Consider the following 18,070-nt stretch of genomic DNA (forward strand, 5'->3'; position numbering starts at 1 on the left):
TACCCCACCTTCCTATGACAACACGTGTCATTAAGGTAATAATAATAATAATAATAATGATAATAATAATAATAATAACAACAGCATTTTAATTAGATTCGCCTTTATAGACCCGAGAAGGTCACTTTACATTAATACAACAAAATCAAAACAAAAGAGGTAAATGAAAAACAAAAAAACAAGTATTAAAGTATAAAAGCTAACCAAGGTAAAAACAGACAAAAACGGAATCATGATGAAGGGTATGTAATTCTGAATAGACGGGTTTAAAAGTAGAGAGAGAGAGTTTGTAGTCTGTAGATCTGGTGGAAGTGCATTCCAAAGTCTCGGGTCAGAACAGCTAAAGGCTCTGAGTCCCATGGTAGTCTGGCGAGCAGGTGGAACAGACAGAAGGGAAGCTGAAGAAGAGCGGACCGTATGATGGGGTGAGTATGTATAAAGAAGATCAGATAAATATGGGTGTAGCGGCAACCTTTGGGCTCTTTTTGCCGCTTGTGCAGGACGTAAAGTTTCTGACTCGTGCTTTTGTTGAATTGCTTGTATGCCTTTAAGTAGCAAAAAACGAGGCGAAGGTAAAAAGGGCAAAACATTTATTCTCCATACAAAGAGAAAAGTACAAAACAAATGCCTCTAGTGGGAGCTCCGTTTACATTCCCTTTATGTTACAACGAAAAGAACATTAAACGGCGACGGTCAGAAAACTGTTGCTCCACGTCCTGCTTACTTGCCTAACCTGTCTTCCCCCCCCACATGCGGGCAAAATACACACCCCCTTTACGAAATCTATCAACACTTTACAACAACACAAAAGACTAACAAAGCAGGATTAATTTATGGAGCACAGCATATTACATTATAACATAAAATAATGAAGATTATAACTAGAAACTCAAAGATCATAACAAATACTTAAATATGGCCTGACGTAATTGAGTAAAATATTGGCCTGAATTGTCTAAGCTCCAACATCCTGGCCCCTAATTGTTCTTGTGAGCCACAAAACAGTTACTCTTATACATATATATATTGTTCAGAACAACAAATCAAACTTCCAGATAAAGAACAGACAAATATACAAAGTACTTGAACTGCCCATATGGCACATTTATGTCCTTATTCCAACAGAAACTTCGCTCTGCCTTGTTACAGCAGGAACTCTTCTTAAGCTGGAACATATCTTCGTGGATGCGTGTATGTGTGTGTGTGTTGGGGAGATTAGGGAATGGAGTCAGAGGTTCAAGCACATGACTCACCGTAGGAGACCAGCCTTTACCGCTGTCTCTTGAGTGATATGTAGAAGGGGCGCTACATATCACGCTCTAGCAGCACACAAAGCTTCGTCACAGGTCGCAGGAGAATGTTTTTGCTGGTTTTCACCTTGGCCTGACGAACCCGACCTTTGGCATCCTCAAACGTCTGAATCACTCGACCCATTACCCATGAATTTCTTGGAGCGGAATCATCCACGATGAGGACAATATCACCTTGACTGATATTTTTTTGTGGCTGGGCCCACTTTTGTCTCTCTTGCAAGTCTGGCAGATACTCCTTAATCCACCGTCTCCAAAACAAATCTGCCAAGTACTGGACTCGACGCCATCTACGCCTCGAGTACATGTTGCTCCTGCTGAATACTCCGGGAGGTAGCGGAGTTTTGGCTTTCATCAAAAGCAAATGGTTTGGCGTCAAGGCCTCCAGGTCATTCGGATCGGTAGAGACTCTTGAGATAGGGCGGCTATTGATAATCGCCTCTACCTCACACAGCAGCGTGTGCAGACCCTCCTCATCAAGGATCTGCTGCTCCACAACAGAGCTGAGCACTTTGCGTATTGACCGTATCTGCCATTCCCAAACTCCTCCAAAATGCGAGGCAGCTGGTGTGTTGAATATCCATGTGATGCCTTTAACCCTTGTATGGTGTTCGGGTCTGTGAGACCCATGCCATTTAGAGGCCGTTGCCCCTTTAGGCAGTATATACCATCAAAACCTGCAAAATATGGTATAAGGATATGTACACTTGATTAGAACTGATTTTATTTTTTTTTATAACATTTTATTTACAAAAAACGAGAAGCACATTAATTCATAAATGTGATCAAACAAAGGTAAAAGGAAAAAATTAACCATGTTTGCTGTTCACATGGCTCGTAATTGGGATAAAGTAAACATCTGTTGAGTAATTTAACATAAAATTGTTTGATAGTGTTAGTTGGAAAGCCAAAACTCTAGTGGGTCCACCAGACCCATGAACACTGGCTGAGTAACAAAAATACGAACACCATACAAGGGTTAAGCTTCTTCTCAGGATAAGGCCAGAATGAGAGGTGAAACTGTCAAATTTTAAGCCAAAGCCTGGCCTGTTTTCCTCCCAATTCTGTTAATCTATCATTTTGCCGCTGTACTCATGTTCTCAGGTTGAGAAGAGTCCACCTGTATTAACACACTAAAACATTTAATTAATATCATTTTCATTACTATTCTTAAGACATCCATTCGCTTCATCTACTTAGATTTTAACTCTTCTCTCACTCTCTGGGTCCCCACTTAACACATCAGCCAGTTTCCTTTTATGGGCATGCAAACATGTTCACTTCCTGCCAGACACTTCCTGCCAGACACACACACACACAGCCACACACACTCATATTTTGATCTGTTTCTCTCTTTTCTCTCTTTTTCTGTTTCTACAGCCTAATCGAACTCTTTTTTTTTACAGTCTATAAACCCTCTGTAACTCTGCTAAATGTTGATATATAAAAAAATGCTCTCAGTACACGCATACACACACTTAAATATACTAAGCTCTTTGGATTTGCAAGGATTCACATCAAAATCTTCAGCGTGCTTAGCAGAGCTCTTTCATATGTCAGGACAATTAACAGGTTTTTTTTGTTTTTGTTTTTTTCCACACATATCACCATTCTTTAGCTCAGTTTTGCAGCATCATTCACACACTACTTTCATCAGCATTTTACACACTTCCCTGGACTTCGTCGTCTCACACACACACACACACACACACACACACACACACACACACACACACACACACACACACACACTTTTCTCTCAACACAATGTGCACCTTTAATCATTCATCCAAATAACAATTTTACACTTCATTTATACATTCACAGATTTATATATATAACAAAAGACTGCCACTGACTGCCAAGATAAATTATTTCCATTTTTACAACTTCACTTCATCTTCCTCTAGTACTAGTCATCCTATCATTTCGACTAATTTAAAAGCCTCTAAGCCCAGGTTCGCCCACCTTGCTGGTCAATTCACCCTTCTCTGTCCGGGACAAAGGGGCCAGATTTCTAAGTCCTATGTTAATTTATAAGCGCTCCCCGCAGGTTGACCAATCACTCCACTTAACTAGCGTCCAGTATTGAACTGCCGCTTGAAGTTTTACTTAAAGTTTTACCGGTCAATCCACGTTGAAGTGGTCACGCCTGAAGCCCCCGCTTCTTCACTCAAATAGCGCACTAAAGTGGTCCCTGACCACTAACCATTAACCAAGGTCCCAAGTCTTGGCAGTGTGGTCAACTGAAATACCCTGACGGCGCAGGACCTTGCCCCGCGTCCGGAGCTAAGGAGGAGATTCTCACCTCTGAACTTGTGTGCACTCATAGGGGTCCCACCCCCATCCTAGATTAATTTAAATAACTTTTAAAACATCACTGGGGACTCTAACACCCAGTTTGCTGATGTCCAGGCCCAGCCTTCTGACCAAAAGGGAGTCCAACCCTGAAACCAATGTCCAATTACCTACTCTCTGATCTCTTTTCACTTGGCTGAAAAGATTACACTCAACACATCAACTTTAAACTTCACTTTATCATTATCAACAATACGTTTCCATCAAATATTCCCAGACTTTACTTTACTTTACTTCACTCAAAATTGCCATGGACATGTCACCCGAAATCTACTTAACAGATTTTATAATTTACTTGAATTTCACCACTACTGAGCCAATTTGACGGTGACGATCATCAACTCAGCGGACAAATAATTTAGAATTCATCCAATATGCACAAATTTGCTTTTTCTTTGAACAGGCTTGTGCCTACCTTTAAATCTTTTAGACCGGTCTGTTGTCCGCCTCATATTAGATCGTACCTTAAGCTCCGAATTAGTCCCCTCAGCCGCAAAAGAATCTGGGTCACTGGCACCAAGTATTAAATTCAGTTCTTTGTATTCTTTACGGCCAAGAAAGACACGGCTCAAAGTGGTCTAACTTAAAAAATGATCTTTAAATTTACATATTCCGGAATATGGAGACGAGCAGGCTCACAGACACGCCAGCTGAGGTCTCAAGCAAAAACAGGAAGCCTGGTTATTTATATAGACGTCACACACACTTTAAGTTTCGATCAAACACTCTACTTAGTTTCACTTTCTGCTCCTGTGCTCTGCAAAAGCATGCAGTTTCCTGTCAGTACTTTTGGCACAGACTCTACTCAGAGACGGCCCTTTTAGACTATATTAAAAACAAGTAACAATAAGCACTAACAATATATTTATTTTATGACACATTTGTGACAAACATGCCAGAGATTCTCACATTCTTCTGACAGTATCCATTGGTTAACTTTCAGATCTGTAAAGTTCAGCTATCTAAGTTATCTATGTTTTCATTTTTAGTTTCCATTTGTATTTAGATAGGCTGATGCACGGCCGATTCTCTGATGTGTATCTGTTTCTACCTGTGCTGATGCTAGCATGACTAAAGCTGATCAAGCAACAGTAAATATGTGAAGCAAGGCAGAAGGATGTACTGATAAAATGAAGAGAATCATAAGAATATAACAGCACGAGCACTGCAAATGCAACAAAAACATGTTGACATCAAATGGTATGTTATTTGAAATCTATATGAAACAATGACACGTCTATGTTTTCCAATTTTTTATATTTATTTATTTTTTCCACAGTTGTCTAAATCAGTCTGTCTGTGGACTGGTACAGCTGAAAAGCCGAAGCAGCCAGTTCCTCTTCTTCATCTTCTTTGGTTTTTTCTCTGGCACAGTCTTAGTTTCAGTTTCCACTTCAGCCAGCTTGGTAGTAAACATTTAGTGTCTGTCTTCTGTTTGTTGGAAATAGTCATGTAGAGACACTGTAGTCTGTGGCAGAGAGTCCTGTTTTTCTTCCTTGTCCTGTTCTCCAGTGTCTTTTTCCACCAGAAGCTCAGATTTTCCATTTGCAGTGGTGGAATTTTGTTTATTTCGCTCCTGCGTGATGTTAATGTAGGACGCTTTGACTTCTTTCAGCTCTCGGTCAAGAGTCTCTACTTTCATGTCATGAAGGGCCTTGTTGGAGCAGAGCTGGGATTTAAGCTCACTGATTTCCTTTGGAGGCAACTATAAAATGTATATCTTGGCCTCAATGAGACTGTACTGGAACTGTTTGTATGTCATTTCTCCAGGCCTATAGGGGGCGCAGGTTTGCACAGTTTGCTATGTTGAGCCAATTAGTTACTAGAAGAAGTGTGATAGGAAGTGTTTGCTCATGGGTAGTGATGGCCAAATGAAGCTTTCTGAAACATTGAAGCTTGTATTGAAAAACGGTTCATTACTCGAAGCTTTTCAACACAGTCCTCTCTGGTGACATCTGGTGGCCAAAAATATGAAGAGCAGCTTGAATCCACAAAATAAAACCAACTGCTTCATAATGATTGCTCACTATACAGAGTGGAACTCTGTCTGATATTAGGCTGCTGTTGTGTTGCTTTGAACGCGTATTTTTTGGTGTTAAAAAAATGTAGTTTATTTGTTTAATAAATAATTTTGACCAGTAAACTTTCCTGGTCTTTCTTTGCTTGTGACTTCTTGATGTTGGTAAATACAATAATTGAAAAATACCACGTTACATATAACATACATATAATAATGCACATTATGGAGTATGCTTCTGGTGTGAGGTCCTGCCTCCATGTACTTATGCAGTTAATCGCAGGAGGGGTATATTTATAAATAATATTATATTAGGGAAATTTTCCTATACATATTTTTGACCTGGGGGCAGAATTGATTGTGAAATGGAAAGGGAAATGCTTATGAACTTGCAAATTAAAAACATGATGCATTTAAGGTAACCCTTTTTCATTTTTATTTAAGAAGAGAATTAGTTCCACTGTGCGATGGCCGAACCTGTTCCTTTTAGTGGAGATAATTTCTCCTGCCTTAAGGAAAATCCCTTCACATGGCACAGAAGAGGCTGGAGTGCAGAAAAACTGGTAGAGATGCAGTTATACAGTCTACCTGGGCTCCACAAACTATCAGCTAAAGAGAATAAATAAATTAAATTGCTGCACATTTTGTAGACTAACATTTTAAGATTATTTTTTAAAATAAAATATATCTTTTTATAACATTAAATGTTATGAGTCAAATGGAAGTTTTACTAAAGTTATTTAATGATATTTATATTATGAAAAGCACATTTTTGACATTTTAAGTTTGTCCCGTTTTCAGATAAAATAAACACGCACAAAACAAAAGCAAACACCCAGAACACAAAGCTGGAAAACCCACCGACCAAAATCAACTCAAAATACTCCCACACAACAGAACCAAATCTCTCAGTAGAATGATCAGTGGTTCGCTATCTGTCACCATCAAAACACTCCACAAATCCCGTGAATGATTCACTTCCTTCCATTTGAATCAGGTACCGAAGCAGTTACGTGCGTAATGAAGCTTCGGACGTCACTGGTCACGTGACTTTTGCCAAACAAAGCAAGCCTCGACACAGTGCTTCTGAACCAGTGTGTTGTTTTTTTCGACACACGCTCCGGAGCGTCAGCTTCAAGCGAGCCATCACTTCTCATGGGTGAAGTAAGACATGGTGTGTTTCTTCCGATCCAAAGCCATCCACTCCGTTAAATCCCTTTGAGTGGCAATATGAGTAAGTTTCTTAATTGTGTTTACCTTTAAGACAGGGTATATGACATTATTGAAGTGATTTGGAAACGTTTGATGTGTTTTATATATCCACATAAGTCCAACCCAAGCTAATGTTTATGTGACATTTCTGTATTCTGTATCATTTCAGTTTCACACTTTTTTGCATTAAACCCTGTCCAAATACAACACGTGCCTGTTCCTTGGAGGAAGTGATGCAAGAGAGAGTTTAGCTGGCTGTGAATCTCAATATAAGAGAACACTTCCTCTGGCGCCCCCCCCCCCCCCCCACACACACACACACAAAACATATTAATGATTGTACATTAACATAAAACTGTTGTCGGAACCATACTGAATTTCACCAGAGAAACACACACACACATATGAAGAGAGAAAGAGTATGTATGCAAACGGCTACCAAACAGCCATCATAATTCGTCATACAATGAGAACAGGACAAATCAACAACTGACACTGACTAATTAATATTAAAATCTGTAACATAATGTATTGTTTGGAGTTTAGTCTGTTACTGTTACTATTTTTACCATTTCTTTTTGGAGCAACTGTAACCCACATAATTTCCTTGGGGATTAATAAAGTATCCTGATTCTGATTGTTTCAGGATGACCTGTCATTATCCAATGACACATCTGCTTACCTGTATCTTTTGCTCGTTTCTCCTCCTCTTCTTTTCTATTTTTTCTAAACTGAGCACCTGATCCAGTATGAACACAAATCCCCCAACTCGAGGATCACCACAACATAACCTAACAGACCTACACCTTAGTTCACAGATTAACTTTATGTATTTCTGGGATTTCACACAACCCAGGATTCAGATCATAAATACATAATGGGCTTGGATTTACATCATTATGAATGAAATGTGCTCTATTTGGAAGCAGCCGGCCCCCTCCCCTTTCGACAGGTTGTGTGTGAGACTTTAAATCATCAAACTGTAAATTATAAATTTTAAATTGTTATTGATCCCTTCACCCCTAGTCCTAAAGTGTATATTTATTTTCTTACTCTTCTTATATTTATTGTTTGTTTACTTGCACTGCTGTAACTGGAGCCTCGTCGTCTCGTCTCTCTATATACTGGACTGTCTGTAGCGGAGATGACAATAAAGTTTACTTTGACTTCAGCATCAAGCAGGCGCACCGAGGGCTCTCGCGCTCACTTTTCGTGTACAGAACTTCGAAAAAACATCGGTGCAAATTATAAGTCTGTATCATAATGTCTGGTGTTTTCGTGTTTGTTGTTTTGTTTTTATTTTTGGTTATTAGATGCTGCTCCAGCCAGCCAGAGAATCCCCCGCCGCCCCGCCCTCTCCTCCCTGTGCTGCAAGCAGCAGGCGCACCTCGCAAACGGAGGGCGCCCTTACTCCCAGCAAATGCGCGATAGAAAACCGATCGCTGCCTATGCCATTCCCAATATGCGCTGGCTGATGTCGGGGCAGCATGAGTACAAGCAAATTTTCTTTCTTTCTTTTTTTTGCCGATGCCCACGATGCCGCCCCGGGCAACCGCCCGTGTCGCCCGTACCAAAAACCGCTACTGGACAGAGCAGCAACACAGACGACTCGACTAACGTACTTGCCACCTGCTGGCATAATGAGACACAGCAAGAAAAAAACCTGGAAACTAAACTTCATTTTCACCCTTGACTATTGTATGACACGCACACATCAACGAAAACTAAACACATTTTTGCTATAAATTCAGTTAATTTTAGTGAGTTTTGTGAACACTCATTACAGTTTTAGTTAGTTTTCCTTTTTTCACAAAGTCTCGTTTTTATTTTTATTTCCGTTAACGAAAATGTTTTTTCACTTCTAGTTTTCGTTATTTCGTTAGTTTTCGTTAACGATAATAACCTTGGTTCCTATTTGCTCTTGTTGAGTCCTGCATTGGACCTCAAATTCAGCCTCCTTCAGACCTACAGAGTCAGTGTGTGAAACCTCTGTGGTTTGGTTAGAAGAATCCACACACTGCTCTGTGGTAGGGTCACTGACGTCTACATGCAGGACACGGATCATGTCATCCAGTATGACAACTGTTTGGTTGTCCTTTGTTTGAACCTCTGTTTCGCTGTTATCAGGCTTTTTATTATTAGCCTCCTCCAGCTGCTCTATGAGCTCTTTAATTGTTTCTTCATGCTGTGTTTTGTCGGCAATCATCTGTCCATGAAGTTTGTTCATCTTAGACTGGTAATAAGAAGCCCTCTTATTAGCAGCTACCAGTTTCTAGTAAAGCTCGTTATGGTGGTTTTGGGAGGCTTGCAGTTGATGTCTGAGAGCAGCAATCTCGCAACATGGATCATACTGGACTCTGCCCTGAAGGGGTCTAAATCTGGGATTGGGCTGATGTTGCCAAGTCCCTCCCTTTGGTCCAGGGTTTTGTCCACTGGCGTTATTCACGTTTGCCTCTGTCTCCATATTCACGTCCTCCTTTGCTTCAGAAATAGGGAGGGATTCAGGGTTTTCCCTTTCAGAAGTTCCTTCAGGGTTTTCTGGCATTTCTGCATTTAGCAGGTTGGTTCGATCAGCCACGTTGTTTTGGGCTTCTAGAAGAGCACGAGCACACACCCAAGAAATTGGTCTTCTGGGTTCTTCAGCTACTCTTTTCCGTTTTTAGCTCCTGTTCTCTTCATTCTAATTCCGTAGTTTTCATTCAACTTCTGTTGTTTTCACTCTAATTCCAGTGTTTTCATTCAAATTCCGTTCTTGTCATTCTAACTCAGTTCTTTTCATTCTAATTCCGTTATTTTCATTCAAATTCGGTTCTCTTCATTCTAATTCTGTGGTTTTCATTCAAATTTCATTTTCATTTTAACTCAGTTCTTTTCACTCTAATTCTGTTTTCATTCAAAATCCGTTGTTTTCATTCAAATTCCGTTCTTGTTATTTTAATTCTGTTGTTTTCATTCAAATTGTGTTGTTTTCATTCAAATTCCGTTGTTTTCAGTCTCGTCCAGCTTTTTTTATTCAAATTCCATTGTTTTCAGTCTAATCCAGTTCTTTTCATTCAAAATCTGTTGTTTTCATTCTAATTCCGTTCTTGTTATTCTAATTCTGTTGTTTTCATTCAAATTGTGTTGTTGTCATTCAAATTGTGTTGTTTTCATTCAAAATCCGTTGTTTTCATTCAAATTCCGTTCTTGTTATTCTAATTCTGTTGTTTTCATTCAAATTGTGTTGTTTTCATTCAAATTGTGTTGTTTTCATTCAAATTCCGTTGTTTTCAGTCTCGTCCAGCTTTTTTTATTCAAATTCCATTGTTTTCAGTCTAATCCAGTTCTTTTCATTCAAAATCTGTTGTTTTCATTCTAATTCCGGTGTTTTCATTCCAATTCCGTTCTTGTCATTCTAATTCTTTTGTTTTCATTCAGATTCATTTGTTTTCATTCAAATTCTGTTCTCGTCATTCTAAATCTCTTGATTTCATTCTAATTCCGTCATTTAGCTCAAATTCCATTCTTTTCATTCTAATTCCGTTGTTTTCATTCTAATTCCGTTCTTGTCATTCTGATTCTGTTGTTGTCATTGTAACTCAGTTCTTTTCATTTAAAATCCATTTTCATTCTAATTCTGTTGTTTTCATTCCAATCCAGTTCTTGTGATTCTGTTTTCATTCAAATTCTATTCTCTTCATTTTAATTCTGTTGATTTCATTCTACTTCCGGTGTTTTCATTCCAGTCCAGTTCTTTTCATTCTAATTCTGTTGTTTTCATTCAAATTCTGTTCTCTTCATTCTAATTCTGTTGGTTTCATTCAAATTCCGTTGTGTTCATTCTAGTCCAGTTCTTTTCATTTAAATTCTATTGTTTTCACTCTAATTGTGTTCTTTTCATTCCAATTCCGTTGTTTTCATTTCAATTCCATTCTTGTTATTCTAATTCTGTTGTTTTCATTCTAATTCCGTTGTTTTCATTCCAATCCAGTTCTTATCATTTTAATTCCATTGTTTTTATTGAAATTCTGTTGTTTTCATTCTAACTCAGTTCTCTTCATTCAAACTCTGTTGTTTTCATTGTAACTCAGTTCTTTTCATTCAAATTCTATTGTTTTTATTCTAATTTCGTTGTTTTCATTCAATATCTGTTTTTTTCGTTCAAATTCTGTTCTTGTCATTCTAATTCTTTTATTTTAATTCAAAATCCGTTGTTTTCATTCTAATTCCGGTCTTTTCATTCAAATTCTGTTCTTTTCATTTAAATTCTGTCGTTGTCATTCTAATTCTGTTGTTTTCAGTCAAATTCCGTTGTTTTCATTCAGATTCAGTTGTTCTCATTCAAATTGTCTTTTTCATTCAAATTCTGTTTTTTCATTCAAGTTCCGTTGTTTTCATTTTAACGCAGTTCTTTTCATTCTAATTCTATTTTTTCACTCTCATTCTGTTCTTTTCATTCAAATTCTATTGTTTTCATTCTAGTGCCGTTATTTTCATTCTAATTCTGGTGTTTTCATTCAAATTACTTTCTTGTCATCCTAATTCTGTTGTTTTCATTCAAAAGTCCTTTGTTTTTATTCTAACTTAGTTCTTTTCATTCAAAATCCGTTTTCATTCAGATTCCGCTGTTTTCATTCCAATCCAGTTCTTTTTTCATTCTAATTCCGTTGATTTCATTCTAATTCCGTTGTGTTCATTCAAAATCTGTCTTTGTCATTCTAATTCTGTTGTTTTCATTCAAATTCTGTTGTTTTCATTCAGATTCAGTTGTTCTCATTCAAATGGTCTTTTTCATTCAAATTCTGTTTTTTTCATTCTAACTTTTTTTGTTTTCATTCAAAATCTGTTGTATTCATTCAAGTTCCGTTGTTTTCATTTTAACGCAGTTCTTTTCATTCAAAATCCAGTTTTTTCATTCAAATTACTTTCTTGTCATCCTAATTCTGTTGTTTTCATTCAAAAATTCTTTGTTTTTATTCTAACTTAGTTCTTTTCATTCAAAATCCGTTTTCCTTCAAATTCCGTTGTTTTCATTCCAATCCAGTTCTTTTTTCATTCTAATTCTGTTGTTTTCATTCTAATTTTGTTGTTTTCAGTCAAATTTCGTTGTTTTCATTCAGACTCATTCAGATTGTTTTCATTCAAAATCTGTTGTTTTCATTCAAGTTCTGTTGTTTTCATTCTAACTCAGTTCTTTTCATTCTAATTCTATTTTTTTCACTCTCCTTCTGTTCTTTTCATTCAAATTCCATTCTTGTCATTCTAAATCTGTTGTTTTCATTGAAAATCCATTGTTTTCATTCAAACTCTGTTGTTTTCATTGTAACAGTGATTCTTGTGTTTGTCCGCCAGATAAAACACAGTTTTGGGGTTAAAAATATGCATACAAGTGTTAACCCAACTGACTAATAGACAAATCAAGGCAATGATTGTCAACACCATCAGTTATTGTGGGCAGCTTACTCTCTGAGGACCCCTTTACCACTTCCTTTGTGATACACATGCCATGAGGTCACTGCTCTGGTAAGTTTTTTATTTTTATTTCATTTATTGCATACCTTTCTAAAAAAAAATCTGTGTCACAACCATAGTGCGTCAACACCACAGTCGATGAAATGCAGGATTTAATTCTCTTTTTTTTGTAAACAGAGCTTCATTTAGGTAGATTGTAGAGGCCATAAGCAGCTGATGAAAAACAAGATGGCGTCTATCAGAAAAACATGTGTTATGAGAGAAAGTAGGGTATTTTGTCAGCACCATCAGAAGTCAACACCATCAGGATTTTTGCCTGACGGTGTTGACCCTTTTTCTAATGGTGTTGACAAATGCCACAAAAGTGTGTCATTTACCAATTATATAAAAAAAAAAATTAAAAAATATTTCAGTTATATTACTTCCTGTGTATTTTACTGATATTTCTGCTTTACAGATGTGTTGAATATTACTGAATTTGCCTTATCTTTAATCTCATTGTTATCCGGTCTTTAAGTGATGATGTATGAACACTGCTTTCCAAACAACTCTGTGTTTATTAAGACTGTTGTGTTTTTAACATGTTTTAATGTTTTCTATCTTGTTCTTTTTAATCTGAACAAGCCCCTAAAAACCCTTAAAAAGTTACCGTTCATCTTCCAGCTTCAGTGTGCAAATGTGTTTATGTTATGCTAACATAGCTGTGTCGCTATTGATCATGTAGCACATCATTATATACCAGCTAGCCCAACTTCAGTAACCCTACAAACGTCACTGCTATTTAGTTTTCTATCTTCATTTATGTTGGAAGTGATAGCAGAGCTGTACGTTAAAATTTTTTTTTAATCATCTGTCAGTCAGAACAATGTATTTTATGGTTGGGTGGAAACAAGCGAGCTAACTTCCTGCTAACTTCTAACTCTGTTAAACTTCATAAATTCTTTTTTCATGCATTCCTGGATGTTAAACTTAAGAAAGAGAAAAAAGGCAGAAGAGAAGGTTTTGGAGACAAGCACAGAGAGACTCGAGAGAACGGAGGAAAAAAGCAGAGAATGTCCAGCAAGGTCTAAACACACAGCCACAGAGTAGTTTAGACCTTAATTTTGAGGAATCAAGCAGTAGTAGGCAGCTACTTGCTGGTGAACTATTAAGATGCAGAAATAGAAAAAGGCATTCCAGAGAGATTAAAGCACTCAGAGACAAACTTGGCAAGTTACAAAAAGAGAAAGATAAGCTTAGAAAGCAACTTGAACGGAAAAGGCCCATTCCTTGTGAGATGACGGAAGACTCATCTCGGACTCAAACGCAGAAAATGATTCAAGGGAGTGAACTCAGAAACCCTTTTATCAAACGAGCACTGCTTTTCCACCATGCGTTGAATTCTGAGCTGAAAAAAAAATGCTCATCATGTTCACAAACAAGGTAAACATACATCACAGCAACCAAAGTTGTCTTTATCTGGCAGAATACTCAAGAAAAATCGCATGATGCACAGGGTTCGGGAGTTTGGCTTGAGTTACAAAACACTGAGAGAAAACATACCAAAGCAAAGAAAGCCTAATTTCCTCCAGACTATTTCTTCAAGTGTCCACAGTTTTTTTTTAAAACAATGCAAGAATAACAACAGATAAGAAAGACACCATCACCAGAGGAAAAGTAAAACGTCAAAGAATGATTATGAGAGACACTATGCAAAACCTTCACAATGCATTTATCGAGCAAAACCCAAACATTCAACTTAGTTATTCATCCTTCTTATCATTGCGTCCATTCTACATCACATCGCCAAGAGCATCAGATCGAAAAACATGCCAATGCCAGTACCACGAGAATACAAAATTGATGCTTGAGGTTCTGAAGTCATTCAAAGCTGTGTCACCAGCAAACTTGAAGAGTCATTCCAGCTTGTGTGTTGTTCTCCAGCTAGTGAATCTTGTCTTCTACGTACTTGTTCAAGATGTCTAAACAAATGTTCAAGTCTTCCTTCTGGTGTTTTTATTCAAATTACGTTCTTGTCATTCTAATTCTGTTGTTTTCATTCAAAAATCCTTTGTTTTCACTCTAACTTAGTTTTTTTCATTCAAAATCCGTTGTTTTAAACTCTGTTCTTTTTATTCAAATTCTTTCTGTTGTTTTCATTCTAATTCCGTTGTTTTTGTCAAAATTCCGTTGCTTACATTTTAATTCCAGTGTTTTCATTGAAATTCCGTTCTTTTCATTCAAATTCTGTTGTTTTCATTAAAATTCTGTTATTTTTGTCTAATTCTGTTGTTTTTATTCTAATTTGGTTCTCTTCATTCTAATTTCTTTGATTTCATTCTAATTCTGTTCTTTTCATTCAAATTCTGTTCTTTTCATTCAAATTCTTTCGTGTTCATTCTAATTCTGTTGTTTTATTCTAATTTTGTTGTTTTCGTTCAAATCCTGTTCTTTTCATTCTAATTCTGTACTTTTCATTCTAATTATCTTCAGTGGCGTGTCTAGAAAATTTTTGTTGGGGGGCCAGGTAGGGGCACAGATTTGGAGAAGGGTGGCAGATGTAATTGGCAGATAATGTTAAAAAAAAAAAAATCTACCAACCGTTAACCATCATTCAATAACCCTGTAAAACTAATAACTGAATTTGCTTTTGACTCTTATTAGAATGAGGTTTTAACCACTACGGTGCAAAGTTTTTAGATACTGCGTTGATGAAGTACAAGAGATACAATCAGTGCTTTGTCAGTGTTTACTCAGCATTCAAGGACAGCAATATTTGCGTAGTATTTTTACTGACATATAGGGCACATATGTTTTTGGCAAAAACATTTTTGAATATTAAAATACAAACATTTTTAACATACAATTGCCAAATTAGCCAATGCAAAACTTTATCTGCCTATTAAAAAAAGAAGATGATCTTCTTACAAACTGGTGTTTGATTTTGAAACAGGGAAAAAGTGGGGAAACAAATGAAAAGACTAACATTTGAATGAAACCTGAAAGCAAGTAAATACTTTCTATGCTGCCTTATGGTAAACTTTGGTAATACTGATGTATAAAGAACAACACTGGCTGATGATGAAATACAGCTGGCATGGTGACACTGCCAGTATTAACCTGCAGGGCTGGACTGGTACAAAAAATTAAAAAAATTGAGTTAACTTCAATAATTAATTCCTCCAAACCATCAACGTGTCTTTTAGACCCCATTCCTACAAAACTGCTCAAAGAAGTCCTGCCATTAATTAATTCTTCGATCTTAAATCTGATCAACCTATCTCTAATAATCGGCTATGTACCACAGGCCTTCAAGGTGGCTGTAGTTAAACCTTTACTTAAAAAGCCATCTCTAGACCCAGCTGTCTTAGCTAATTATAGGCCAATCTCCAACCTTCCTTTCATATCAAAAATCCTTGAAAGAGTAGTTGTCAAACAGCTAACAGATCATCTGCAGAGGAATGGCTTATTTGAAGAGTTTCAGTCAGGTTTCAGAGCTCATCACAGCACAGAAACAGCTTTAGTGAAGGTTACAAATGATCTTCTTATGGCCTCTGACAGTGGACTCGTCTCTGTGCTTGTCCTGCTAGACCTCAGTGCTGCGTTCAATACTGTTGACCATAATATCCTATTAGAGCGATTAGAACATGCTGTAGGTATTACAGGTACTGCACTGCAGTGGTTTGTATCATATCTATCTAATAGACTCCAATTTGTTCAAGTAAATGGAGAGTCCTCTTCACACACTAAGGTCAATTATGGTGTTCCACAGGGTTCAGTGCTAGGACCAATTCTATTTACATTATACATGCTTCCCTTAGGCAGCATCATTAGAAGACATAGCATAAATTTTCACTGCTATGCAGATGACACGCAGCTCTATCTATCCATGAAGCCAGGTAACACACACCAATTAGTTAAACTGCAGGAATGTCTTAAAGACATAAAGACCTGGATGGCCGCTAACTTTCTGCTTCTTAATTCAGATAAAACTGAGGTTATTGTACTCGGCCCTGAAAATCTTAGAAATATGGTATCTAAGCAGATTCTTACTCTGGATGGCATTACCTTGGCCTCCAGTAATGCTGTGAGGAACCTTGGAGTCATTTTTGACCAGGACATGTCCTTCAATGCACATATTAAACAAATATGTAAGACTGCTTTCTTCCATTTGCGCAACATCTCTAAAATTAGAAATATCCTGTCTCAGAGTGACGCTGAAAAACTAGTTCATGCATTTATTACTTCCAGGCTGGACTACTGTAATTCTTTATTATCAGGATGTCCTAAAAACTCGCTGAAAAGCCTTCAGCTGATCCAAAATGCTGCAGCAAGAGTCCTGACAGGGACTAGAAAGAGAGAACATATTTCTCCTGTTTTGGCTTCCCTTCATTGGCTTCCTGTTAAATCCAGAATTGAATTCAAAATCCTGCTCCTCACATACAAGGTCTTAAATAATCAGGCCCCATCTTATCTTAATGACCTTGTAGTACCATATCACCCCATTAGAGCACTTAGCTCTCGCTCTGCAGGCCTACTTGCTGTCCCTAGAGTATTTAAAAGTAGAATGGGAGGCAGAGCCTTCAGTTTTCAGGCCCCTCTTCTGTGGAACCAGCTTCCAGTTTGGATTCGGGAGACAGACACTATCTCTACTTTCAAGATTAGGCTTAAAACGTTCCTTTTTGCTAAAGCATATAGTTAGGGCTGGACCAGGTGACCCTGAATCCTCCCTTAGTTATGCTGCAATAGACGTAGGCTGCCGGGGATTCCCATGATGCATTGAGTTTTTCCCTTCCAGTCACCTTTCTCACTCACTATGTGTTAATAGACCTCTCTGCATCGAATCATATCTGTTATTAATCTCTGTCTCTCTTCCACAGCATGTCTTTATCCTGTTTTCCTTCTTTCACCCCAACCGGTCGCAGCAGATGGCCCCGCCCCTCCCTGAGCCTGGTTCTGCCGGAGGTTTCTTCCTGTTAAAAGGGAGTTTTTCCTTCCCACTGTCGCCAAAGTGCTTGCTCATAGGGGGTCATATGATTGTTGGGTTTTTCTCTGTATTTATTATTGTGCTATCTACTGTACAATATAAAACGCCTTGAGGCGACTTTTGTTGTGATTTGGCGCTATATAAATAAAATTGAATTGAATTGAATTGAACTACTGTCTAAAAGCAGCTCATCTATCTCATTGTGCCCCATAGCATAAAATCCATTGGTGGGTTGAACAGCGAGCCGTCTACTATTCGAAATCAAACCAACCAATGCTGTCTTTATGAAGAGAAATGTAAGAATGAAATAATGCCACACTCACTCACAGACCTCCAAACCTGCTTTTCTTTGTTCCTTCAGCCGTTAAGGGTTTGGCAAAAGTTTCTCTGCACATAAAATTGCTTGACTGTGATTATTATTTAGTTATTTGTATTTATATTATTCTTTAAATATTCCAGCTTTTCTTGTGAAAATTGTCATGCTCAAATTTTAACTCTAATATTGTTGTGTTCTGTAAATCTTTGATGATAAAATAAACTATTTTACTCTTTTCTCTTGTCTCACCTTTCGTACCTTCACAGCCCACATTCTGGGAATGAAAAGAGTTGGCAAAAGTGCAGATGTGTAAGTAGAAGTACAAATAGTACTGCTATAAAATACTGTAATTAAATTTGAAGAACTGATTCAACTTCTTTAGTCAAGTAAAAAAAACAGGGATCAAAGTGGTTTTAGCAGGTGTGGGGACCCTAAATTAG

At 37.5% G+C, this 18,070-nt stretch overlaps 1 protein-coding gene across 1 annotated transcript; it reads left to right on the forward strand.

Moving 5' to 3' along the window:
* Positions 1-16,132: 16,132 nt before the first annotated feature.
* On the forward strand, positions 16,133-17,029 carry LOC112843873 (uncharacterized; the record flags this gene model as incomplete). The annotated part of the gene is made up of 1 exon (XM_025903084.1): positions 16,133-17,029. A coding segment is annotated over one exon (897 nt), but the record flags the coding sequence as incomplete, so codon positions are not given.
* Positions 17,030-18,070: the final 1,041 nt, after the last annotated feature.

Source organism: Oreochromis niloticus, linkage group LG23 (assembly GCF_001858045.2).
Source record: "Oreochromis niloticus isolate F11D_XX linkage group LG23, O_niloticus_UMD_NMBU, whole genome shotgun sequence".
NCBI classification, from domain to species: Eukaryota; Metazoa; Chordata; class Actinopteri; order Cichliformes; family Cichlidae; genus Oreochromis; species Oreochromis niloticus.